The sequence below is a fragment of the Anolis carolinensis genome, chromosome 1 (genome assembly GCF_035594765.1).
Source record: "Anolis carolinensis isolate JA03-04 chromosome 1, rAnoCar3.1.pri, whole genome shotgun sequence".
Classification (NCBI taxonomy): domain Eukaryota; kingdom Metazoa; phylum Chordata; class Lepidosauria; order Squamata; family Dactyloidae; genus Anolis; species Anolis carolinensis.
Window position 1 is genome coordinate 293,541,216 of NC_085841.1, and position 27,937 is coordinate 293,569,152.

At 42.4% G+C, this 27,937-nt stretch overlaps 1 protein-coding gene across 7 annotated transcripts in view; it reads left to right on the plus strand.

The window, feature by feature from the left end:
* Positions 1–22,835, plus strand: part of prr5l (proline rich 5 like) — an 89,909-nt gene extending 67,074 nt beyond the window's left edge. For 4 of the 7 annotated variants that reach the window (XM_008105834.3, XM_016992561.2, XM_008105818.3 and 1 more), the window contains one exon: positions 21,062–22,835. In XM_008105834.3, coding sequence (XP_008104041.1) covers positions 21,062–21,444 — 383 coding nt within the window. In that variant the 3' untranslated portion in view covers positions 21,445–22,835. Of the gene's footprint in view, positions 1–8,553; positions 14,908–21,061 lie in introns of those variants that run through there. The other 3 variants (XM_062967895.1, XM_062967892.1, XM_062967894.1) reach the window with 2 other exon arrangements.
* Positions 22,836–27,937: the final 5,102 nt, after the last annotated feature.

Sequence of the window (27,937 nt, forward strand, 5' to 3'; positions counted from 1 at the left end):
TGAGAGGAATCCAGTTCAGACTGGGAAGGTAAAAAACCCAAGTTTTCATCTTCATCAGGAATTACAATGTCCTGAGCAGGACTACAAGGCCCATGGTTCATCACACTATCCCCCTCCTCAGGGCCCCTCCCAAACTGGGGTCCTCTCCCCGAGGCGCGAGGTCGCGGTTTGGTGGGATAGGTCAGATGGAAGCGACGGGTTAGATCAGGAGCATGGACTGTGGAGGCGTCTTCCCAAGAGCGTTCCTCAGGCCCAAAACCCACCCAGTCAATGAGATATTGTAGGCGGCGGCGATGAAAGCGAGAATCCAAAATGTCCTCAACCTCGAACTCCTCCTCCCCATTCATCAAAACAGGAGGGGGGGCCGGTTGGTCTGTATCAGGACGCACACCATCCGCCGGAAGGAGCAGGGAACGGTGAAACACTGGGTGAATGCGCATTGAACGCGGAAGTTGGAGTTTGAAAGTCACGGGGTTTAATTGCGCCACCACTGGATAGGGGCCAATGAAGCGGGCATCTAACTTCCGGCATGGGCGATGGGAGGGCAGAAAGCGAGTGGACAGAAAAACCCGATCTCCTACCTTGATTTCGGGGCCCGGCTGGCGGTGTTTGTCGGCGTGGCGTTTATAGTCCTCCTTGGCTTGGTCCAGTTGCTGGAGCAAAAGTTGTTGCACCGCTGTGAGTTCCTGCAGCCAATCCTCTGCTGCGGGAACTTCTGAAGTTTCAATGACAGGGGGAAAGAAACGTGGATGGAAACCGTAGTTTGCAAAGAACGGCGTTTCTTTTGTAGAAGCTTGAACTCCATTATTGTAGGCAAACTCAGACAGTGGTAACAGAGAAGCCCAATTGTCCTGTTGGTAGTTTACATAACAGCGAAGATACTGCTCCAAAGTGGCATTAGTGCGCTCCGTTTGCCCATCTGTTTGGGGATGATGAGCTGAAGATAAGCGAGAGTCTATGCCCAGTAGTTTTTGTAGTGCCTTCCAAAAACGAGAGGTGAATTGAGATCCACGGTCTGTGACTAAACTCTTGGGCAATCCATGTAGTCTGAAAACATGCTGAAGAAATAGATCTGCAGTTTCTTTGGCCGTGGGGAGGCCTTCGCAGGGAATGAAATGGGCTAACTTGGTGAATAGGTCCACCACCACTAAGATCGTGGTGAATCCACAGGAAGGTGGTAGGTCAGTGATGAAATCCGCGGAAATTATTTCCCATGGGCGAGATGGGGTAGGAAGGGGGTGTAAAAGCCCTGAGGGCTTCTCCCTTCGTATCTTGGAGCGCTGGCATACTGGGCAGGTGTTGACATATTTTTCCACATCCTTGCGGATCTTGGGCCACCAAAAATCTCTTAGGATCAAATGCATGGTTTTAAATAGTCCGAAGTGTCCTGCTGGTTTACAGTCATGACACAGACGAAGCGCTTTTTCCCTGCCCGGTCCGGGTGGGATATAAACATGATTTCTATAGCAGAGCAGCCCATCTTTAAGCGAAAAGGGAAAATGCAGACCTTGGCGAAGTTGGTCCTGCGCCCAGGCATCTGCTTGCTGACTAGCCCTGATTTCTTGAGCACAGATGGGTCCTGGAGTAGGGGAAGTTGAACCAATGGGACTGGATTTGGTGTTCCCCACTGTGAGCGTGGCAAAGTTCTCAGGTTGTAGCAGTTGGGATTCAAAGGTCTCCTTGCGTCCTGCAGCGTATTCCGGTTTACGTGACAGGGCGTCTGCTTGCTTGGTTTGAGCTGGGGTCACATAATGGATCTGGAAGTTGAAACGTTCAAAGAATAAAGCCCAACGTTGCTGCCTCTGATTTAGTTTGCGGGCAGTTCTTAGATGTTCTAGATTACGATGATCAGTGTGGACTTCAATGGGGAATTTGGCCCCTTCTAGCCAATGTCTCCAAGTTTCAAAGGCTGCCTTTATGGCCAGTAGTTCTTTTTCCCAAATGGTGTAATTCCTCTCTGGTGTGGTTAGTTGACGAGAATAAAAGGCACAGGGATGGAGGTGTTCTCCCACCGGTTGTAAGAGTACAGCCCCAATTGCCACATCAGAGGCGTCCGCTTGCACCACAAAAGGGGTTCCAGGATTTGGGTGCTGTAGAATTGGCTGGGAGGTGAATAGTTTCTTCAGTTGCTGGAACCCTTTCTCTGCTTGATCAGTCCAGCGGAAAGGCTGCTTTCCACGGATGCAGCTAGTGATGGGGTCGGACCAGCGGGCAAAATCTGGAATGAACTTGCGGTAGTAGTTCGCGAACCCCAAGAAACGCTGCACCTCTTTCTTGTTAGTTGGCGCCCGCCATTCCAATACTGCTGAAACTTTGGCTGGATCCATGGAAAGCCCTAGAGGCGAGATGCGGTAGCCAAGGAAATCTACCTCTTGTAGATCAAAAGCGCATTTTTCTAGCTTGGCATAAAGTCCATGATCCCGCAATCGTTGCAACACCATTTTGACGTGGTTCTCATGTTCTGATTGTGATCTGGAAAACACCAAAAAATCGTCCAGGTAGATTATCAAGAATCTGTCTAGATAGTCCTGAAAAATATCGTTGACAAAATGCTGGAACGTTGCGGGAGCTCCGCATAAACCGAAATTCATAACTCGGGACTCGAATAATCCGAATTTAGTCTGGAAGGCGGTCTTCCACTCGTCCCCTTCTCTGATGCGAACTAGATTATAAGCCCCCCGAAGATCCAGCTTGGTGTAGACCTTGGCTCCTCGAAGTCGGTCCAGTAGATCCGAGATTAAGGGCAGGGGATAGCTGTTCCGCTTGGTGATATTGTTCAATGCTCTGTAGTCCACCACCAAGCGTAATTCCCCTGACTTCTTCTTCACAAACATCACTGGGGAGGCGGCTGGGGATTGAGAGGGTCTGATGAACCCCTTGCGAAGGTTTGTCTCTAAGAATTCCCTGAGAGCTTCTTGCTCTGGTTCAGTCAGGGAGTAGAGATGCCCTCGCGGGATCGGGGCCCCCTCCACCAAGTCAATGGCACAGTCATAAGGTCTATGTGGGGGTAATTTTTCGGCTTCTTTCTCATTGAATACATCCCAATACTCGGAGTACTTTTTTGGCAAGGTGATGATGGGCTCGGAGTCTGTGGCATGGCATACCTTGGCTACGAGGCAATGGTTTTGGCAGTACGGTGAAGCAAACTGCAGTTCTCTGTTGGACCAGGAGATGTTAGGGTCGTGGAGTGTCAGCCATGGAATTCCCAAAATCACAGGGAAATGGGGAACCTCGGTAACAAAGAAGGAAATCTCTTCCATATGTTCCCTTATCCACATCCTGGTGGGTTCCGACCACTGGCTTACGGGGCCCGTCTTGAGGGGACGGCCGTCTATGGCTTGCACCACACGGGCATTCTTGAAATCATGATATTGTAATCCCAGAGAGTCGGCATACTCTCTATCGATGAAATTGTTGGTAGCTCCAGAGTCTATCATGGCGTGGATCATGACGGGTCCCCTTTTTGCTGACCATAATGTGACCACGAGAAGGAACAGGACCCCGGTTGGCGGCTCTTGGATGGATTTTTTGACCGGGTTGGCGAGCCTCTCTACACCCGGTCGTTGGCTTCCCCCGCCGGCTGTGTGCCAGTCGGCTCAGACGCCTTCGACTCCGTGGAGGACGCCGCCGCAAGACGGGCGGCAGGCTTCCCTTTGGCTGGGCACTCTCTGGCGAAGTGGCCCCCGTTCCCGCAGTACCAGCAGAGGTTCAAGCGTTGACGACGGGCCTTCTCGGCGGCATCTAGTCTGGGACGCACATTGCCCAACTGCATCGGCACCTCCTCGCCTCCTCTGGGGTATGGGGTTGGCGGCGGGGGTCTCCACACCGGACGTGGCTGAACACTGGCGGGAGCGGGGGGTTTTGCCCCGGCTCTACCGCCCTGGCCTCGAACCCATTGTTTCCTGTTGGCAATCATGACTTCAGCCCGTAAACATTGATCAATGAGTGCCTCGAGGGTCTGGGGAGGATCCACCTTGGAGATTTCTTCCAGCATTTCAATGTTGAGACCCTCCCGAAATTGTCCTCTGAGGGCTACATCGTTCCAGCCGGTGTTGTGGGCCAGCACGCGGAACTCGGCTATGTACTGAGACATGGGTCTGTCTCCTTGAAGGAGGCGCCGGAGTTTGTGACCGGCTGCCTCCAAATTGTCCTCGATTCCCCAGGTCTCCTTAAGGTGATCCAAGAAGCGTTGTGCTGAATTTAGGTGGGGGGAGGCTTGATCAAACAGGGCCGTCGCCCAGCTAGCCGCTGGTCCATCTAGAAGACTGTAGACCCACGCCACCTTGATGTCTTCTTGGGGAAACTCGGCATCACGGGCCTCTAGATAAGCTTGACATTGGCGGCGGAAAACATGAACCTTAGCAGCTTCTCCAGAAAACTTGGTAGGCAACGCCATGGCCGGGAGGCGAACTCCGCGCTCCCTCAACCCTTTTATTTCTCCATCCTGCGCGTTGAGTCTGTCACGGATGCGGTCCACTTCGTCCTTGCTGATGGTGTAGCTGAGCGGCTGTCCAGCCGGCGCGGCTCCGGTAGACATCCTGGCCTCGGTTAGTTGGTGCTTATGGGTGGCGGAGTCAAACTGTCACGACCCAGGCGGCAGAGGCACCAATAACCATACACAGAGGCCAGAATCTAACTAATATCTTTATTGAAGGAATATATAAAGTTAATAAAAACAAGTGTAGAAAATAGTCCAGAATTAGACCCTTCAGGAAAGGTCAGAGTTAGTCCAAAAAAGCAATGTCCAATAAGAAATATTAAGGTCCAAAGTTGTAATCCAATAACCGAAACACTCACTTTGCCAAGCAAAGTGAGGGGAGATGACAAGGTCCTTTAGTCCATAAAACTTGAGCGTGGCTAGGAAATAACTTGATACTTGAAACAAGGCTTGAACGTGGAACAAGGTAACTAAGAACAAGAACAAGGTCCGTGGAATAACTTGGTAAAATCCGTGAAACAAGGCAAGGATTAGTCCTGGGAAACAAGGCAAAGTCCGTAGGTAAACAAGGCTGGGAAGCAAGGCGAAGGCTGGATAGCAAGGCAAGGCTTGAGCTGAAGCGAGGCTTGAATCGGAGCGCGCTGTCCAAACACAACTCGCTCCGCAGGCTGACGAATTGACTCCGCGAAGTTGCTACGCGGGCAAAACACCTATATAGAGTCCAACTTTCTCACCAGAGCGGTTCTCTGGGAATCAGAAACGAAAGCTAAACTCTGAGACCAGATGTTAAACTCCTTAAAGATTCTCACGAGAACCAATGTTAATTGGCAACATTCTTAGCTGCTATCCTCGCACTCCTGCGCGAAGCTGAATCCAAACTTCTCTGTTGTTTACAAAACTCCCGGCGCAAGAACACGGGAGAAGTAGGCTCTGGGGTTGTTTGACATACTTCTGGGGCACAACTTTCTTGCAGGTGCAAAGTTTCCAGATCTGCCTGAGAAAGATCTGGCTGAGAGGAATCCAGTTCAGACTGGGAAGGTAAAAAACCCAAGTTTTCATCTTCATCAGGAATTACAATGTCCTGAGCAGGACTACAAGGCCCATGGTTCATCACAATGGGAAGCTTTCCACAGGAGTGGAAATTATTTATCAAACAGATGGCAAGCTATTTAACCTCAGCAGAATGAAAGCCAAAATCAGGGTCACAACAACATCTGATACAAAACTCTAATATGCTGATGATAATGTAGTCTCTGCGCATTCAGAAGAAGACCTACAAACTACTCTAAACTCCTTTGCAGAAGCATACGAGAAGCTCAGCCTCTCATTGAACATCGAGAAAACCAAAGTGCTCTGCCAGCAGGCACCAGCCAATCCCTCTGCAATGCCAGAAGTACAGCTTAATGGTGTTATTTTAGAAAATGTCGACCATTTCCATTACCTTGGCAGCCACCTCCCCACAAAAGTCAACATTGACACTGAACTATAACAGCCTGAGCTCTGCGAATGCAGCATTTTTCTGAATGAAGCAGAGAGTGTTTGAGGATCAAGACATTCATAGGAATACCAAGGTGCTTGTTTATAAAGCTATTGTCCTCCCAACTCTGTTATATGCCTGTGAAACATGGACTGTCTACAGACGTCACACTCAACTCCTGGAACAATTTCATCAATGTTGCCTCCAAAGAATCTTGCAAATCTCTTGGGAAACCAGGTGGACAAATGCAAGTGTGCTGGAAGAAGCAAAGACCACCAGCATTGAAGCGATGTTCCTACACCATCAACTCTGCTGGACTGACTACGTTGTCTGAATGCCCAATCACTATCTCCCAAAGCAGCTAGTACCAACTCAAGAACAGAAAACAAAATGTTGGTGGACAGGAAAAAAGATTTAAAGATGGGCTTAAAGCTAACCTTAAAAACTGTGGTATAGACACCGAAAACTGGGAAGCCCTGGCCCTTGAGCGCTCTACCGTAGCTGGAGATCAGCTGTGACCAGCTGTGCTGTGGAATTTGAAGAGGCATGAATGGAGGGTGAAAGGGAGAAATGTGCTAATAGGAAGGTGCGTCAAGCAAACCCTGATCGGTACTGCCTTCCATCTGGAAACTGATGTCCTCACTGTGGAAAAACATGCAGGTCAAGATTAGAGCTCCACAGTCACCTATGTATCCACCACCAGGACACCACACCTGGAGTACAATCATACTTGGACAAGGAGGGATCGCCTAAGTAAGCTTTCAGAATTCTTGAAAGTAAGGTTAAACAATATCGCCATCTATTGGCAGTTGGAAGAAAAAACATTCAGTTCTCTTTAGTGAGTAAGGATACCAAACAGCTTTATACTTTTTGAATGAAGGTGTCAGAAATGGATAGCTAGGTGTAAACAGTTCAATACCGTGATCCCTGATAATCAAGCTGTTCTCTTTGAGGCAGTTGCAGGCTTCAGGTGTAACATGGATTGCAAGAGGAATCTAAGACATGCAAAAGGAATGCAGAAAAAGGAAATTTGGAACTGAAGGCCAAGGAAATTTCATTGAGCTGACTTTTCCCATAAAACTGATGAAGTGTCCATCTGTGGGACACTTTCTATGTGGCACCTTTTGGCTCCTATGTATAAGCCCTAGAAGATTTACCCAATACTTTTGGCCAACTTTGGCACACTTATTTAGCTTTATGCTGCATTTTTGGCAAGAGATTCACGATTCAAGAAATCTGAGTAATTCTGAGGGGTTTTTTTTCATTCTTTTTTCCCCCATTCTTTTGTTAACAGTTCCTGTTCCTATTACTTTCAATATACATCCTCTGGCTTTCTGTGAGCTGAAAGCAGTGGTTCCCACATTAAAGAAGAATGATTGACTGAATGATTGATTGATTGATCAATACATTACTTCATTACTGGGGCATGTGTGTGTGTTCATGTGAAGTGAGTTGTGAAAGTGACTTGGCAGCTGAAGATAGAATCAAAAACTTTAAATTCATCCCTTTAATTTGGATTTGAACCTTCTTTGGCTCCTCTTTGTATAATTCTGTAATATTGTTTCACAAATCACAACCTTTACTCAGTCAGTGATAAAGTGAAGCCAGGACTTGTAAGGTCAAACCTTCAGTTTCATTAATGGTGACTATTCTGTATCTGCTGCCCTCTTCCCCATTTCCCTTTCGCTGAGTTTAGCTTCAGTTCTCACAGTGACTGCAGTGGGAATTGACTTTTGCAGCAACAGTGTATTGTTATGAAGTATTCCAGCTATAGTCCAAACATTAGGTTTAGTAAAGACCTCTTCCTGGAGATTAAAACTGAAAATTCACTACATTGCTAGATAGATCAAGATGGTTCCCTGTATTTAACTCTGCATGCGGATATTGCTGGAGGGTTTGTGATGACAGGGCCTGTATTTCAAAATTTATTGCTACACCATGACATTTACTTTTCTTGGAACTCATGTACATTTCAGGTGAGTTTCCACAGCTTTATGGGTTTGCATAACCATGACTCCCTATATCATTGTGGGCCCCCAGGTGTTTTGGCCTACAACTCCCAGAAATCCTAACCAGTTTACCAGCTATTAGGATTTCTGGGAGTTGACGGCCAAAACACCTGGGGATCCACAGGTTGAGAACCACTGCCCTATATGGATTCACAATTAGATATCTTGCCCATCTCTAAATAGTGAAATGACCAATTAAGAACAATCCCTGAATTTGGGGATTCAGTAATATTCAAGTGTTATTCATCCAATTTGTAAGTGGATAATCCAATTAAACGAGGTTAAGGGGACCAGCTAAGCACAACTTGTGAGATACTGTGGTGAAAGACATTCCTTGTTAGTCCATCTCTCGACACTTTGATTCCAAGTTACAGCCCACTTTCTATTTTGAGTGTCATCTGTTCTGCTCAGCTGAACTTGCTGATCTAAGATTGCAGCAATTTTCTGAATGCCCTTATAACCAGAATATCACCGGTAACCATTATGTATAGGGCAGCAGAACAAAACATTCAGTATTTCTGTTTGCTCCTGGCTTAGATGCTTCCAATTTACTAAATCCAATATTAGGTTTTGGAACACACTGCCTTCTGGACATACTTTCCAACTGCTTTTTATTACTGTTTCTCCAGGTTGGAAGGGAACTGTTGGAGCTGAAGCTTCTGAACAAATGAAATATATGAGAAACTTGCAAAATCTCATTTTGAAAAGTGGAATCATATGCTGGCTACCAGAATAGATGTATTCAGCTCTTTCTTCATCTCATTTGATTTGAAATAAATAAACCCAGCAATTTAGAAGAGCTCTGGCATAGAAATTCTGAGAAGAAGGAGACAACCTGGGTTTTGCATAAACTTTTTGCAGTCTCTTACAACCATCAGATTGACTCTCTGCTCTGGTCTGCCACATGTCTGTGTAATAAATAACAGGCATTTGGAGCTAAAGGCAACACTACAATAATAATAGTAATAATAATAATGGTGATGATGATAACAACAACAACAACAACAACAACAGTTTTATTTCCTGCCTGCCTTTCCTCGCAGCTTGAGGCAGGTTACAGCGTAAGCAAACACATCATTTTAAAACACTGCAAAATACACACATTAAAACATACCTTCATAAAATACATATCAAAATACACAAAACAAAAATCAGGCATACAGTGGAGTTTAAAATTCCCCATTAAAACTGTCTGAGTAGGCCTTCCGGAAGAGATAAGTCTTTACTTGTATCTTAAATTTTGACAGTTGATCCAGCTGTTGAAGCTCTACCGGCAGTCATGGAGCAGCTGATGAAAAGATTTTCTGGGTGGTGGTTGCCAATTGGGTTTTGGCGAGTTGGAGTAACTGGGCCTCAGGAGACCTAAGTGTGTGGACGAATTGTACGGGAGAAGGCGATCCTTTAGGTAACCTGGACCCAAACCATGTAGAGCTTTAAAAGTCTAAACAAACACCTTGTAATTTGCCCGGAAATTAATTGGCAGTCAGTGGAGTGACTTTAGGATAGGTGTAATATGTTCATTCTTAGATGTTCCTGTCACCAGCCTGGCTGCTATATTTTGAACTAGTTGGAGTTTCCAAATTTGGTATAAGGGTAGCCCAATGTAGAGCGTGTTTCAGAACTCTGACCTTGAGGTTACCAGGTTACCATCTTTGTGTCCTCCAAATCCAGAAAGGGGTGCAGCTGGCGTATCAGCCAAAGTAAGCACACTTGACTGTCACATCTACCTGGGCTGACATTTGGAGTGACAGATCCAGGAGAACTCCCAAGCTCTGAGTTACACAGTTTTCCCCTATCTGTGTTCTGGTTGTTGTCCTTCCCATTTCATTTCCCTGAGGGTCTCTATATACCAGGGAGCTGATTTGTAACGAGTAGGAGAGGATGTTTGTCAGCGATCATGTCAGTATCCCTTGCTAGATTTTGATTCCACTTATTGACCAGGGATTCAACAGGATTGTCGATGATGCCAGCCATAGAAGCCTCTAAGGCCTTCTGGAATCTCAAAGGATCCATTAGCCTTTGAGGGTGGATCATTTTAATAGGTCCTCCACCTCTGCAAGAATAGGTTGACTAGGAAATGATGTGTCCATGACAACTTGGAGGTATTGGTGACCTCTACCCACAGATTTGTATGTTCCGAGTTGAAAATCACATCAAGAATATGACCTGCTGAATGCATTGGTCCAGAAACCAGTTGGGATAGCTCATGTTTGTTATGGATACCATTGTTATGGATACCATTAACTCCCAAGCTGCACCTGGCCACCAGGTGAAGTCACCCGGAAGCAAAAGTCTGGGTGACTCCAGCAACACCTTTGAGACCACTTCTGTGAGCTCAGCCAGGGAGTCTGTTAGGCAGTGGGGTAGATGGCACACTAATAGAATTCCCAGTCAATCCCTGGTTTTTAGACCCAGTTACACACACTCAGTGTGATTCAGCTCCCTAATAGGTACTCTGGCTAGGTTAAAGTGGTCTTTATAGACCACACCTACCCCCCCCCCCTACACACACATATACTCTCCCTCACCTGCTTCCTGACACAGTACCCATCTGGGAGTGCTTGGGCCCAGGTTGGAGCAGTATCATCTCCCAGCCAGGTTTCAGTGAAGCATGAAACAGTGAAGCATTCCTCAGTTGGCAGATTTATTTTTGAAAGAAAAACAGCTATTCGTTTATATTCTGTACAAAAGATGGAGAACTATCTTATGATGGTGTATGGAAAGGGAACATGGGCTCGATGAAAGAACCAGTAATAAAGCCTACAGGAGGATTAGATTGAATTCCATAGTTCTACATCTATGGCCCAGGTTCAAACTCCCTGAAGGACTATTTTCTTGTAATTTTGAGAGAGTTCTGAGAGAGAGAGAGAGAGAGAGAGAGAGAGATTGTATGTTTTTAGCTACATGTGGTTTTCCTTGTACAGTAGAGTTCCGGTTATTTGACATAAACGGGCGGGCCGAATGTCGAATAACTGGAACTGATAGATATCAGGGAGGCCCTATTATCCCTCCTGGAAATCTGGCTCAGGTAAGCGCCGTCAGCACTGCTGCCTAGCAGTGCTCACGGGGCGCTTCCCAAGAGGTGAGTGCTTGCTGAGGGATGGGGCTCGTCCCTACCGCAAGCGCTCAGCTCAGGGAGGCGCCCCGTGAGCGCTGCTGCCTAGCAACGCTCATGGGGTGCTTCCCAAAGGGCGAGTACTCACTGAGGGACAGGGCTCATCCCTACCGCGAGCGCTCGGCTCAGGGAAGCACCCTGTGAGCTCTGCTGCCTAGCGACGCTCACGGGGTGCTTCCGAAGGGGGCGAGTGCTTGCCGAGGGACAAGGCTCGTCCCTACCGTGAGCGCTCAGCTCAGGGAAGCACCCTATGAGCATTGCTTCCTAGCAACGCTCACGGGGTGCTTCCTCCTCCCTCTCCCCACCTTCTCTTGAGCTCCTTTCGGCTCAGCAGCGCTCCCTTCCTCAGGCTGTCCCAGGAAGGAACTCAAAAGAAGGAGAAAGAGAGAGAGGGAGGAGGATTTTTCTCTCCTTCCTCCAGCTGTCCCAGGAAGATGCGAAGTAGGCGGCGGCGGGGGAAGGAGAGGCAGAGGCAGCCATGAGCGCAGCGGCGGCTCCCTCTCAGGCCCCCGGCGGCGCCTCAAATAATATGGAGTGTCAGTTAACCGGAACCTGGATAATAGGAACTCTACTGTATTTCTTTTTAACTGTGAGCCACCATGGGTCCCAATCTTAAGTAAAAGATGAAGTAAAAATAAAGTGATTGATATTCAGTCCTTCGCTATACCTTTCTTTGTACTATTGCTGCATTAGATAGGGAAATTATGTGAAAAGAGTCACAACTGAGCTTTTTGGTCAATACCCTGGAGCAGAGATGAGCAAAATATGGATTGTAGACCATGTATAACCTCTCAGTGTGGATTTTTCAGGTCCCCAAGGGCTCTCCTATTTTATATATTTTCATTTTTTTTAAATCTAAAAAAATTCTGCATGTTTTCTGGAAGTGGGGATCTTTTTTGGAGGTTGCTTCCTTCTGTTTCACTTCTTATTTTTAAAATGTCTTTTGTGGGCCCAAAACAGCTTGGAGAAGATAATGGTATGATGAACATGCCCCTATATGCCCTAGAGCAGTTGTCTGGGACCTCAATTCCCAGAAACCTTAGCCAATGTGGTCAACTATTAAAACTTCCGAGAACTGAAGTCCAAAACACCCAAGAAACCAAAAGTTGGGAACCACTGCTCTAGAGATCCTAAGGGGTATTTTGATGAAAAAAATCCTAGAATGAGTGGCATAACAGAAGTGTACACTTCCCTATTTACTAGGATTTTCTCACCCCGGCCTACAGCCTTTTGGGGAGGCTGGGTTAATTCTAAAAGAGAGAGATACTGGAATAATGTGCTCCACCCACATCTATAGTACTTGTGGGGTGGAGTGAGAACCCCCAACAGGGCTGTTAGATCTTAAAGTGTATTAGGGATGGGATCAGCCTTTGGCATCAGTTGGTGCACAATGCTTCTTTTGCATGGCTTCAGTCCATTGCTTTAAGCAATTGCTATCTATCATAATTTTCCATTCTCTTCCCCCTTTGCTCTTAAAAAGATAAGATTGTATTCCGGACAATAGGTCATATGCTGTTGTCAATAATGCTGCCGCTAGCTTTTAAAGTACCAGCTGCAGAAAGTAGGGGAAGAATACTTTTTGCTCTAATATAAGTTGTGCAAAGACACAGCAAAGGTACTTTCTGATTTCACAGTATCCACAGGGTGGAAACAGAGATGCCTTGATAGAGACAGGCAAGTAACTGAGCTCTGCTTGTATTGGGGTTTACAGTAAGAAGCAATAGTGAAGACTACTAAGAAAATGTCAAAATATGATTGTAATTGTGTCTTCTTTCCTCACTGTAAACATATACATTCACACACAATAGTCAATTCACTGATAGAAATAGCCTTGGCAGCTGCCACTAGTATTCTGTTTCCTCTTGATTTCTGTGCCACTGGTTCTGGTGCAGGACTCCCATCCCCTTGCATTCTGTATCTGGAACAGTTGGAAATGTTGCTTCTCTGGTGGTGTCAGTCATACTTGGAAGCCTTGTGAAAACAACATATATCAGCTATACAAACATTCAAACTAGTAGAGCAACAGATGAATGATAGGAAAAAATGTTTCTCTCTTCCTTGCTGAAAGAAGTCAATATGAAATTATTTCCCAGGTGTGCATTCTCCTCTGACTTAGATTAAAACTATAAGCTTTCACAGAATTTGTATGTTTTTTCTCCTCATTTTCTAATGCAAAGAGCTCAGGATGCTTAGACATCATCTGAGACAAGGAAATCTGAAGCTCAGCATTTTCAAACCAATACTTTATTTACTCTTTTTCTTTGTCACCTATGAATATGACTGTGTATATTAAGGGTGGTTTTTATTTTGTTGTTGTGTTTCTTCAAGTTGTTTTCAAATTATGGTGAATCTAAGAAGAATCTATCAATGTTTTTTGAAAGACTGGTTCAAAAGTGTTTGCTGTTGCCTTCTTTGGTCAAGAGAGTGTGGATTTGTCCAAGGTCACCTGGTGTGTTTTCATGGTTATGCAGAGATTCAAACCAGTGCTCAAATCACTATGTTGTGCTGGGTCCTTTTTATTACTGTTGCATTCATTGATTTGTAGTATTCTGTATCTCCTTCCAGCCAACAAAGGCTTATGAGGCAATGAACAAATACAAATCAATTAAAACAATACCAAGATAAAAATATTCCTATAACACAGATTTAAAACAATCAAAATGGTAATTTCAGGCATTGAGTGTTGTGTGAAGCAGAACTGGTTGCCTGCCAGAAGCTTAAAAAGAATGGAGCCAGCCTAACTTTCACAATCAAGGCTATGCTACAGAGAAAGGCTAGGAATGTGCATCCACCAAGTTAACTTCACAAAGGGTTGTGACCTGCAACAGTACTTTCTCTGAAGTTCTCAAATTTTTGGCAGGTTCACATGAAAGGGATGGTCTTTCAGATATTGTGACTCAAAATTATTCAGGGCTTTGTAGGTCAACACCAGCATCTTGCATTGAGTTCCAAGCAAATTGAAAACCAAGGTAGTGCTTTCAGTACCAGTGTTACATGGTGACCAAAATGACACCAGTTTGGCTGCATTATTTACATCAGCTGCAGCTTCTGAATATTTTTCAAATGCAACCCCATGTGGAGTGCATTACAATAATCTAATTAAGAGGTAATTAGGGCATGAATCACTGTGGCAAAATTTGCCTTCCCCAAGGAAGGACACAGCTGGTATACCAGCTGAAGCTATGCAAAGGCACACCGGGAGCAATACTGGGTCCAAGATCACCCCAAGCGATGAACCTGTTCTTTCAAAGAAAGAGCAACCCCATCCAGAAAAGTCTCTGATCCCAATCCCAGGTTGTATTTCTTACTTACTGGTAGCATATACTGTAACTAGAGCAAGCACTGTGGGAATATCTTTCCTTGAAGAGGCATGGATAAGAAACTTATTGTTCTTTTCCAAAATTGACACAATAAACTGGGAAGCAGTTACATGTACACATATATAGTACTATGCCTCGGATAATAAAGCCTCCGAGAAGGAAACTTCTTTTATAGCGCCTTTTTATGGTTGCCCAGTGACACAGCATCACCATTGATGTGATGGTGAAGGAGAGCTGGGAAAACACAAACTTTTGGTTTTTTGTTACAGAAGCATCTCTGTCTTTGGAATCTCTGGTTGAGCATGCAGGAACAATAAAAAGAGAAAGAGTGTGAATACGTTTTGCCAGTCTCTCCCGATTCCTAGCATGTTTAAGAAGCATAGATCAATAAATTTGGCAACCAGAATAGAAATTATTAGAAAAGGAGTGAATAATGAAGAAAAAAGTCATTTCTGGATAAATCCTTTTGTTTATTCATGCAAGGCTTATCTGACCTGGTTGTTTCATTCACTTGTTCATATCTGAATAAAAATATTTGCTAAAATATGTTCAAACTGTTCTTCCAAGCCCTCTTCTTTCCATTTTATTTTTGCCTCTTAATACCAAAAAGATTTTTTTAAAAAGAGTGATAATGCCCTCTGCTTTGTCAGCTAAGGTATACCTGTACTGGATACTGTGCCATACCATTATTTTGGTGATTTTAGTGTAGCTGGAACAGTATGCATCAATATGTAAGGACAAAAAGGGATATGGGAGGAGGAATGGAAGCCTAATTTAGCATAAAATTCATAAGAGTTCCAAGGTAACATTTTTCATAATTATCGGTTACAGAAAAACATACTGCAATAAATGTGTTTTGGTATTTATCTTGAGTGTATGCACTTTGAGAACTGATGCTGAAAGGTTTTTTTTTTAAAGAATCTGATTTTTTTATTCCAATTGTACAATTCACTTTGACATAATTTATATCAATAATGTGTTTCTGTTTCAGAATCTAAGGTGAAATTCAGAAATGCACTCTCTCTCATCTCTCTTATATTACAGGAAATATTTAATGGGCTGAATGAATTTAGAACTGAATTTACTAAATCCTATAGCACATCAGCAATGTGGTCATGGCCCCTGTGGATAATCTTTCCTGGCTTCATAAATCATGGTTGATGGAGTCAGTGCAGAGCACTTCCAAAGCCTGGAAGTAATTTGTTATAGTAATAATGGCTACCTGTAATGGATTACTTTCTGAGAGCAGTGACATTGGTTTTTGTTTTTTTTAAAAAAGCCCTCAGTGGGTTCTTGAGCTGCTGTGTAAATTGCTTATTGTATTATATGTTGAAATATGAACTAAGGCTACTCATTTGTGAGGTGTGGAGAGGAGTGTTCCCTTTTACCCTTTTGGAAGATATCATATGAGGTATAGAGAAGGTTTTTTTCTGGTTTTCTTTTTTTAGCTCTTTAGCCTTGAGCTATAGAGTGGTGCCATATTCTGTTGTTTGCTTTGATGTGCCCATGTGTCTGCCAAATGGCCACTTCACCTATGATATGTGAAAGCATGGGACTCATGTAGTCTTCCAGATGTTGAACTGCAAGTTTCAGTGGCCGTAGCTACCACTATCAGTGGTGAGGAATATTAGCACTTGTCGTTCATTAGTATCTGGTAGAAAATGTGATGTTTAATGGAAATACCATTGCTCTGTGTTGCTGTATGTCACAGAACCTTTGCTTAAATATTTAGATATTGGATGAAGGATGTTTGGCCACTTCCAGTATTGTAAAGAAAAGAGATAACACTTGTTCCAGCATGATTAAAGGGTCACTAACAAATGGCATACTACATTACATTTCTCCCACTCTAGAAACGTGTTAGGAAATGTGTAAATGCTAATACATCAGTCTTCAAGACTATACTCCACGTTTTGAACTCTTTTTCTTTTCATTCCCTTCTACTGTCTAGTCAAGCTTCAGTACTTCACTCCTGTTATTATTGACTATTCAATTTGAATATATTTTATCAAAATGATAGGAAATTTTGGAGAGACAACTATTTTATTCAGTGCTCTTAGGCAATCATTGTTCTTATAATTTGGAAAGAATGGTAGAATGTATGGTTGAAAATAGTCTGAGCTTAATTTGAGATTGAACCAAATTCAGCATGGTCTTGCCTTCTTGTCCATGAATACTATGTAAATCAAATATATAAGAAATTTGTCCTCTACAATTTTGCTCAACTTTGAAAGGTTCTTAATCTCCCAATCTGGAACCATTAAAATATGGGATCTTATGCAAATGAGATTTACTTTTCCTCCCCATCCTTTCTCCAGGGAACAATTTCCAAAGTATCTTGGTACAACATGAAGATTAGTTGGTTATGATTTTCTCTGTGTATTGATTGTCTCCCACTCATGTTTGTAAGAAATGTGGCAGAAGAATTTGTAAAAAGCTTTCAGTTTTACAATATAATTCAGATAGGGTTGTTGTATGTTTTCCGGGCTGTATGGGCATGTTCTAGAAGTATTCTCTCCTGACGTTTCGCCCACATCTATGGCAGGCATTCTCAGAGGTTGTGAGGTATGGAGAAACTAAGCAAGGAAGGTTTTTCTCCATACCTCACAACCTCTGAGGATGCCTGCCATAGATGTGGGCGAAACGTCAGGAGAGAATACTTCTAGAACATGCCCATACAGCCCGGAAAACATACAACATCCCTGTGATCCCGGCCATGAAAGTCTTCGACAACATAATTCAGATATATGATGTTGCAATAATTACCTTGGCTGGTTTTGATCCAAAGTTTCTATGAGTGATCTTAGGACACCACTGCTGGAGGAATAGGGAGAGGCTATTTTTGCTGGTTTCTTTTCCTCCCTGTAACCTTCTATGGCCTTGAAAATATTTCCCAATGAATTCTAGGAGCTTTGCTAAAACAGTTGGGGAGATGGTTAGGAGGGATGTATGGTAAAAGGGAAAGTAGTGAGTATCTTTGAAACTTTTTTGGGGTATGGTCCAGCACCTTGGACAGCTCCCTCAGATTGCTACTTAGGGTAGATTTACTGGCACTGTAAGCCACCAGTCACCACACTCTCATCTTTTTACACTTGCTTTTGCAGTAGAGTTTTCTATTGAACAGCCAGCTTTTTTACAGACCCTTTCAATGTATAGAATGACATCTCTTGCTCCAAACCATTATATTTACATTATTGCCTTTTTTAACCTAAGGAAGTTTTTTCTTGGAGCAATTGATATTTCATTTCGGGAAAAACTGACAGAAACAGCATGATGAAACATTTTCCAGCTTAGCTGGATAAAATAAAAAAGAAATTATTACACTTTCATTCATAGTCTCCAGAACTTTTCTGGGACTCTAATTTCTTTGAATAACCCTTTTTCTTGGGGATCCCCTTGTCAAAGGCCAGACAGAGCATGACAATACAGTTAGATAAGACAACTGTGTGATCCAGTGATTAGATGCTTATAAGTGAATGGGTGTCCTTAAACACAGAACATGCTACTGCTGCATAGTGCTCATTTGTACTGTATTGATGTTTATGAGCTGTGAATGGGCTTTGCTCAGACAATGATGAATGCAGATTAGTTCCCAAACAGAAACTGAGACCAGGCTGTATGAATTTGTTTTCCCCTGGGAGTTGGCCTAATTCCACAGACTTAGGGAAGAAAAGATTGGAACACTATGGCCTCAGGAACCCAGGTCTTTCTCCTCATGTATCTCAGCTTTTATGAGATGTCAAGTCTATAGCTTTATATCAAAGGGTCCTTTGTGTAACTGTAAGTCACTGCACCAGCAAAAATCTCATATACTGGTGACTGGTCATTTACCCACTTCCCCTTCTGATGTCCCTTCCCATTGTCTGACAAAAACAATTCTGGATTCATTGCATCAATAGTAAAATAATACAATTGATGTTAAGAAGGACTGCATGTCTTAGTCTCTTCATTGTCTCCTATAGTTGCTCACAATAGCAATTTTGTAATTGCAAATTTATTTTTGAGCTAGCATAATGTTATGGTCTGGATTAGGACTTTGAGGGACAAGGATTTGACTCCCTTCTCAGCCCATGGAAACACACTAGTCACATACTCTGTCTCAGGGGATAAAAATGGGAAATTCCTTCTAATCTAATATTTTCAAGAGTCTGTAATAGGTTATTCTTAGGGTTGTTGTAAGTCAGAAGCAACTTGAAGGTACACAATAAAAATGTATGATGTCAGGGAAAGCATGGCTACTCTAGAAAGAGGAGGTATTAAATGGCTACATTCAACCTTTCATACTCCAGCATGCCATGTTTTTTTCACTGATAACATTGTGATGAAATGGTATAGCTCTAAGCTTTCTTCATCAGATGACCATCATGTATAGGGCAAATGATGGAGAAATTAAATTTTGATCATGGCTCCAACCCTGCCTTCTGTATGTTCAGCACAGATATCTGAAATAGGAGGAGCTTTGTGTATACAATATCCAACATGATGTAGTGATTTAGGTGTTGCATTACAACTGGGAGGCCAGCATTTGAATCTTCTCAACCTTGGGAACCCACTTGAAGGATTTGGGCAAATCACACTCTCACTTTTAAAAAGAAGTCAGTCTGAAGAAATGTTGCCAAGAAAACTCTAGGATAAGGCCACCATAAGTTGACTTCAAGGCATATAATAATAACATATATGGAACTGCATATGCTTAAGCAACTCATTTATCAGCAATATTGCACACCTAGATCTTGTTTTACATATATCTGCCTTTTGTAAAAGGCTTATGTTAGAATGATGTTAAGAACATCTCTGCTTTGCCATAACTTGATGTTCTGTCTGTATCTAGTCAGGACTATGGCAAAGATCAGACTGCTCTAATAATAATAATAACAACAACAACAACTACTACTACTTTATTTTTTTATATGCCGCCTCCACCTCCCCAACGGGGACTCGGAGCGGCTCACACGAGGCCAAGCCCAGCAAATCGCATAACCTCATAAAATCAACAGTTAAGACAACAAGCATCACATTAAAAAAACTAATTAAACAGATAATAGTTTAAATAAACATAATTAGAAGCAAAAATATTAAAACAACAATTGAAGGCATTAAAAGTCCAATATAGGACAACAGTATGGGCGACAATCAAACTGATGAAGGGAGTGTCTATGTCCAGATAGAACACACATCAAACAGACAAAACAGGTAGGGAAGATAAATCTGGAATGGAAATCAAACTATAAAGGGACAGGGCAATTTACAATATGGATATGGGTTAGGTTATAATGGACTTGTCTAGTCGAATGCACGACAGAACAGCCATGTTTTTAACTGCTTCTGGAAGACAGAGAGGGTCGGAGCTAACCTAATCTCTCTGAGGAGGGAATTCCAGAGCCGGGGAGCCACCACAGAGAAGGCCCTCTCCCGCGTCTCCACCAACCGCGTTTGTAAAGCAGGAGGAAATGAGAGAAGAGCCTCCCCAGAAGATCTTGGAGATTGCACAGATTTATAGGGAAAGATGTGGTCGCGAAGATAGGCCAGTCCCGAACCGTTTAGGGCTTTATAGGTAAGCACCTGCACCTTGAATTGGGACAGGAAACGTAATGGCAGCCAGTGGAGCTGTTTAAACAGCGGGGTTGACCTCTCCCTGTAACTAGCTCCAGTTAACAATCTGGCTGCTGATTTTTGAACTAGTTGTAGTTCCTGAGTCGTCTTTAAAGGCAGCCCCATGTAGAGTGCATTACAGTAATCCATTCTAGAGGTAACTAAGGTGTGGACCACCCTGGTCAAGTCAGACTTCTCGAGATATGGTCGCAGCTGGCGCACAAGCTTTAATTGTGCGAAGGCCCCCCCAGCCACAGCCAACACCTGAGCATCAAGCATCAGCGCTGAGTCTAGGAGGACCCCCAGACTGCGGACCTGTGCCTTCAGGGGGATTGTGACCCCGTCAAGCACAGGTTGCCACCCTATACCCCGATCAGTCAAGCGACTGACCAAGAGGACCTCTGTCTTGTCAGGATTAAGTTTCAGCCTGTTAACCCTCATCCAGTCAATCACAGCGGTCCAGGACCTGGGGGGCTTCCTTGGAGTTTGGTGGAAAAGAGTAGTAGAATTGGGCGTCATCTGTGTAGAGATGGCACCAAACTCCAAAACTCCGAATGACCTTGCCCAGCGGTTTCATGTAGATGTTGAATAGCATAGGAGATAGAATATAACCTTGCGGGACCCCAAAGGTCAAATGCCAGGGGTCCAAGCAGGTATCTCCCAGCTTTAAAAATGGATCTTCCTTTTGCATCATTCCATTTTAATCCCTTGGTAAAAACCAATACAGATACTGTAATGTTATGCAAATAAATATAAGCAACAGAATAATTTGGTGTTTGTTTTAAGAATTACAGATGCTGGAGGACTAGGCATTCATGAAAAATTATTTCTGATTTCCCTACTCCACTGAATAGCTTTAATGAAAAAAGAATTACACTTTAAAATTTCAATTGCAGAACTTGGGGAAGAGGGTTGTGTATGACTATTGCTTCCTAGGAAAATTGACAAGCTTGTAGTTTCCTACCTCCTTAAATATACATCTTCCATGTGACCATGATTTCTGGATAGCAGTGCTACTGTGGATGTCCCCAGTAAGAATCCATTGTACCTTCATCTTAGACATCTGCTTAGTGAATAGTTAACTCACATATTTTCCTTCTTATTTTCCAGAGAGAAGGTATTATAGACCTTGTCCCAAGCCCAGTGGATTGAGCTTGTCTTCTCACACAATGGCAACCCGACAGGTCAGCGAGACAGCCTTGACACCCCTAACAGAGCAAGAGGGTGAGGCTTATCTTGAGAAATGTGGGAGCATCCGTCGCCACACTGTTGCCAATGCTCACTCAGATATCCAACTGTTGGCCATGGCTTCTATTATGCACTCAGGAATGGTGGTAGAAGAGCCAGACAATGGTGACAAGCGTCTTCTTTTGCAGCCCAACTTAAATCACAGGCAATGTTGTAGTGAGCCCAGCATAGCAGATGGGCCAGAAGGACTTGGGACGCCACCCATGCAGGAATCTACAGAAGTGAACTGTACATCTGTCTGCTGAAATGCTACATACAGTAGAGAGAGAGAAGACTTATGGGCACTAAGCAAGTCAGAGATTACTGCAAACATTGGGCAATTCAGACTTCAGGAATGGAATTAGCATACGATGTCCAGGGTGGACATATTTTTAGAAATTATCTACTCAGATTAAAGTTTTATGTTGCTTATTTTTTTAACCAAAAAAGGTACAATGTTCATTTTAAGCCTTCCATCCTCATCTTTGTTTCCTTTTTTTCTGGATCTTTTTATGAGTTCATGAAGTCTACAAGAACTTTGTTCAGGTTTGACACTTTGTAAGATGGTGATCTTTTCACATAAAGGACCGAGCAAATGTAGGCATAGGAGAGGTGAAAATATGTGGCTCAGCTCCAGAACTGAAGCTTCTTGGGTTACTAAGTGAATTTCATTTCATTTATTCTCTGCAGCTGGGAGCAAAAGGTTCATATGCTACTTCTGTACCTGCGCTTTAGGTTGTTTTATTTTCAGCATAGACCTTCTCAGGGATCACTTATTTATATTTCAAAGAATTATCTGAGCATTTTAGATTACATGAGACACAATTAGAAAAATTAACACTTCTTTAGGCTTCAGAATAAGGGAGCCTTACCAGACGTAGTAAAAGAAGAAACATCAGTGGTGAGCTGTTAAGTACCAAACATTTGGTTGTGCTATTTGAAGACATGTCTACCAGTGAATAGCTGAAGTTTAAAAGTGTCCACCATGGAAATAAAATTGTACTCTGGAAGCAGGTTCCATGATAATTAAAGAGTGAAAGAAAGTTGGATTTCTTTCTACAAAAATATAATGGTGTTGTATATAGAGATCCGTAGGCAGGTGAAGAATTAGGCTTCTTCAGAGGTAATTCCCCTGTGCAGCTCTTCCATGTCTAGCTGAGAAGGAATGGGGCTTATCCAAGAAATGCATGTTTTCATTTTCTGGTTTCTACCACACAATGTCAGCACCACAATAAATGTGATAACATTATTAGAACTAAGTGGTGCCATCTTTTGGACTTCAGGGTTCCTATTTCTATGAACATTTATTTTGAGTCACATCAGAACTCTACTTCCAAAGGACTTTTGGGAATTTGGGCATAGAGGTGAGACTGGCCTTCCCCAACAATATGGATGGGGTGCAGTTCCTGTTGGTGTACAGAAATAGATTTTTTTGTAATATTTCTTTTGTAACATTGTTTTGGTAAATGTTTACCATTTATTGATAGTAGACTTTGATCTAAGGAATTGGGGTCAAACTTGAATATTAAGAAAGAAGCCACTAAGGTACAAAGATAAAAGTTGTGCATATGTGCACATTTCTGTCTTGATGAATCTTGAATTGTCAAATGACTATTTTACCAAAAGATCTGCAGAATAAAGTTGATATAGAGGGGTGTATCTGTGTCCTGGCTACCGTGATTTTAAATTGGGATCCAAATGAAAGAATAACTAGACTGCATTTTCAGATGCAAGGCCTACAAGGATTACATGTACCAGTTGACAAAAACAATGATCTTTTCCTTTATCTTCCCAATCAGTTAAACAGTGGCTCTTGTTTGAATGTGTAGACACTTGTCACATTATTTATTAATATATTATTTTCCTCATTTCTACTCCACCTTTCTGTACCCCAAAGGGGATTCAAGGCGGCTTACACATGGCAACCATTAGATGCCTTAAAAATACATACAGCAAAGACTAAAAATCAATAAAATTTTAAAATTAATACATATTCAACATTTAAAAACATCACATTAAATATTAAAATCGCATTAATTTGGTCCCATGAAATTACATCAAATCATGGTGATGGGGATTGCTCTAGTCTACAGCAAAGGTTAGTTTGTGCATGCTTTACTCCAAAAATGTAACATATGTACCCAGAGTCCTAGGCACAATTGTTTTTTTCTGTCTAGACTCAATGAATAAGTGTTGACTTACTAAATTACCTGCAGTGCAGTTGGTGCACTTCAGATGGGATTAAAACTTGGAATTGGGTAAAAGTCAGAAGGCAATGGAATATGATAGGAAAACTAACCTCTTCAATATAAAATCTTTTAGCTATATCTGCTTTTAAACATTCAAAATCAGGGTTTATTTTACACACTCACATAATGAAACAGCTTTGAAGAGGCTGGAAGACATAGTTTTTGCACATACTTTGTACACAGAATGTGTGTTGGAATGACTTTTGAGAAAGGATCTCTACCTAGAACTGAGCGTACCAGTTTACCTTCTCCTTGCACATGCAGGCAGAAAACACTTGCTGACTCTGCCCTTGCCCATCCTGTTGTACTTTGGCCGCAATCTTTGCCAGCCAAACACACAGAGTGAGTACTCCCTTAAACCATTTCCAGCAACCTCTAAAATGGGGTAGGGATTATGTGACTCTCCAGATGTCGCTACACTGCAATTCTGTCTCCATTTACCATACTGGATAGGTTTGCTAGGAGTTGCAATCCATATCTGGAGGACCACATGATTCTCACCCCTGCACTAAGCATGATTTGTAATACAGATTTCTTTAGAAGAGGCTTCCATTTCAAGTATCTCTTGTAAATGAAACTTTCATATCCTAGCTTGTATGAATGCTGTGGCTTTTTGGTTGAAAACAAGTGCAGTTTTTCTTTAATAGTTGAAATAAGATAGTATCTGTATGAATTTTTAATCTGGGCAGAGCTCATAAATCCCTTACTAATAATGCTCTGTCATCACAAGTAGCAGATGCCTAGTGGCATGGGCTGCATTTGGAATCACTTTGGGGCATGAACTGCTATCTTCCTCTTTCTGTGTTCTCCATGGCTTAGGGAGAAAATCAGATCTGGGTTATCATCATTTGATCACATAGACAGAGGACTCGTGAATAATTTTGTGCAACTTCACAGGGAAGAATATGTATCAGTCCAAATATTGTTTTTAGTTTCTTGCTATGCCAATTGTAAATGTATAGAAGGGATTTGTCCAATTCATTTCCTCAAGAGGGCATTCTTTTTCTCATGGTGGAGAAAGGGCATGCCTTTACTACTTTGCAACTCTCCCTCAAATTTTCAACATCAGTTTCCATGCATTAGATAGCAAACATAACAATGACGAGTCTGTTGTCTGATGTGGGGTTCCAGATATGTTGGGTAGAGAGCGGAAGGGACATGACACACATGATTGAGCATGCTAGCAATTTTTTTTCCTTTTTCTCCCTCACAATTCCATTTGATCAGAAAACAAACTGCATGGATACTCTTATTCTGTGCCTCTGACAGAAACACTACTCTGATATTTGCAAAACATCTTGAATTAATATATAAACACAGAAACATAGTACCCGTTTACTCTTTCTCTAGTTCTGTTGCTTTCTTTATATGGATAGTGAGTCTGACCAGACAAACATCTGCTTGGATGGCAACTCTCAGGACTAATTGAAAAAGTAGTTTCTCAACTATCTATTGATTCAACATGCTTTTTAAAATTGGCGCTATAGGCCTACAACATTCTGCACGTTGTTATGGAAGTTCCCATGATCTTTAATAAAGCTTGGACTATTCGGACTATTCATACAAAACCAATCTCATCTTATTTTAACTAGTATTGTGCACTTCAGAATTCCAGAAGAACAAGCTATTTACATTGAGGGGTAGACAACCTAATGTCTTCCAGATGTTTTGAACTATCTTCCAATCAGTTCCTTCATAGTCAATGCTGATAGATTATAGGTGCTTGTCCCAAATATGAGAATAGTGCTAACTGCCCAAGCTCTGGGACATTTCCCGATTCAGATCTGCTTCAAGACAGCTCTGAATCACAGGAGTACACGTTCACAAGCAGGTCACTCACTATATTTATACCTACTCACTTGCCAGAATTGAGTCACAATCACATAGAAAGAATTGTGAAAAGGCCCCAAACCACAAATGAAATATACTAAGAAGAATCAAAAGTAGTCACAATGATGTAGAGAATTATGCAAGCACTATAGCCAGGAATGTAGTTCACAACATTCCTCACAACTACATTCCTGGCTGTAGTGCTTGCATAATAGCTTACCTGGCATGCATCACTGAAAAATGATCTAAAAGATTGAATACTAAACTTGACTACATTATTTAAATCACAATCAACCTTTCCTTCCAGTCAATAGTGGGATTAAAATGGAAAGAGAACATGTTTAGCTGGTTGTTCACCATAGTCTTGGTACTTTGAAACACTCAGGTTTACAGGAGAAAAAAACCAAGAGGTCTCTTACCTCCTGGAACACCTTCACTTACACTAGTGCTTCTCATCTATTGTGAGGGCAAAACAGAAAAACTGCATTCAAGAAATCCCCTTCAATCTTTTTGGCAAGCATGCTCCCTGAAGAGTATTTGAGAAGCCGTTTGGGACTCTTTGAGTGGATGTGGTTCTGTATCATTATTATGCCTCTTCATTGGAGAACCTGATTTTAAAATCCATTTTGCATTATTCTTGCATTTCCTACCCTGTTTCCCTGAAAATAAGACATCCCTGAAAATAAGATCTAGAAGAGGTTTTGCTAAATTACTAAATATAAGGCCTCCCCCGAAAGTAAAACCTAGCAAAGTTTTTGTTTGGAAGCATGACCGCCAAACAGAACACCAGAGCATAAAGGATTGGTAAATGTACGTACCATAGATTGTTGTACATGGAAATAATGGTAGTAACAAGAAATTCTTGATAGGATTCAGTTTGTCTGGTTATGCTGGTTTGTGATGACAACTACTGTACAGTATATAATAAATGTTCATTTTCTGTTCAACAATAAATATGAATTCTTCTTCATGGAAAAATAAGAGATCCCCGGAAAATAAGGCCTAGCACATCTTTGGGAGCAAAAATTAAGATAAGACACTGTCTTATTTTTGGGGAAACAAGGTAAAGTGCACTTGAAACACTGAAGGATTTACTCATGGTTGCAAAACGAACAGCTGGGGAGGGGCAATGCCGCTGCCAAGCACATGGCTCAGACGGAACCAAATGTAGGTTGCATCTGGCAGATGTCTGTCTTAACATTTTCTGCAATGTTCCTGTCACGTTGCTGGGTTTTTACCACTTCTTTTTATAAAACCATCTGCTCTGGTTTAAGTGCCTGTTAACAAGGTGAAGAGGTAGTGTCACTTGAGGGAACCCTGAAACATTCATAGACCATTTAAAGGTAAGGCTTACAGATTTCCCCGATACCTGGATTTCCACTTAACATCTAGCACTGGGTTAAGATGTACAGTATTAATGTGAAAGAAAAACACTTAAATCTGACTACTTACCACTCTCTTTGCGAAGTGCTACAAGGGGCAATTTCATGGTTAGCACTGAGCATGAATTTAAATAGGGGACCTACCTAACACAATTTGAGAGCCAATTTCTTTGGAGCTGCTAAATTACTGTCATGCAAAGCTCTACAAAACTTTTTCAGATGCGCCTCCTTTGAATTTAGTGGAATAACACTGCCCCCTGCTGTTTTATTTTAGAAAGTACTGTATATGCAGATTCTGGAACCAAGGTTGATATGAGTCCAACTCAGTGCCTAAAACAATAGAGTACTCAGCATCAAGCTCACTGTTACATGCATACCTTCAGACAAATGTTTTGCAAATTCTATGATGTGTGTGATCATTTCCAGTAGTGTCACTTTTTCATACTTTGTCAGAAACAGATTTTTTTAAAAAGACACAACAGGTGATATATTGTTTACACACCTTTTTATCTGAAAAATTTAACAGTAAATCTGACCCAAGATCCTGCATGACACACGCAGAGCATAATGCTCTGATGCAGTTTTGTGTCCACTCCACACCTCTGTAGTCCTCAAAGCCCAGAAGGCGCTGCTGTTAATGATTTGTATTCATGAGGAAGCAATACAAATAAGAAAGAAGCAGCTGGTCTTGGCTCACAGGATGGTAAAAGGGAGGTAGCAAAGACAGACGCCATGCATCTTTTCCAGCCACTTGGACCCCAGATCAACCACATCGTCCTCGGTTGAATTTTTTTCTCTGCTCTGGTTGGCAGCAGCAGCAACAGCCATCTCCAGGCTTTGGCAACTGCTAGAAATTTTGAATGGGAATAAAGGGTTATGGAATAGTTGTGTTCAATCCACAATGCCAGCCCAGTGTCACTTTCCTTTTTCCCAATAACTCCAATCTTGCTTACCTGTGCATCAAACTAAACATCTAGAAGTCTGGGGGAACTGGATTCCACCTGTTTTTCATTCACATTTACTGAATGTGTGAACAAAGTTTATAGGAAGTATGTCCTAGAGTCAACCAATGGAAGTTGGCGACATGAGAGGCAGTGCGTACTATCTATGTCTCTCCCTCTGCACTCACATAACTATGGTATCGAAGACTCCTTGCCTAGGTTTTGGTAATGTAAACACCAGTTGGAAAGCAGAGTGCAACCTGGAACAAACAAGTAATGTGACTCACAACAAAACCAAAAAGTTTAAGTACGACTTAGTTAACATAGCCTCTGAAAAAGACACACACTTTTACAGAA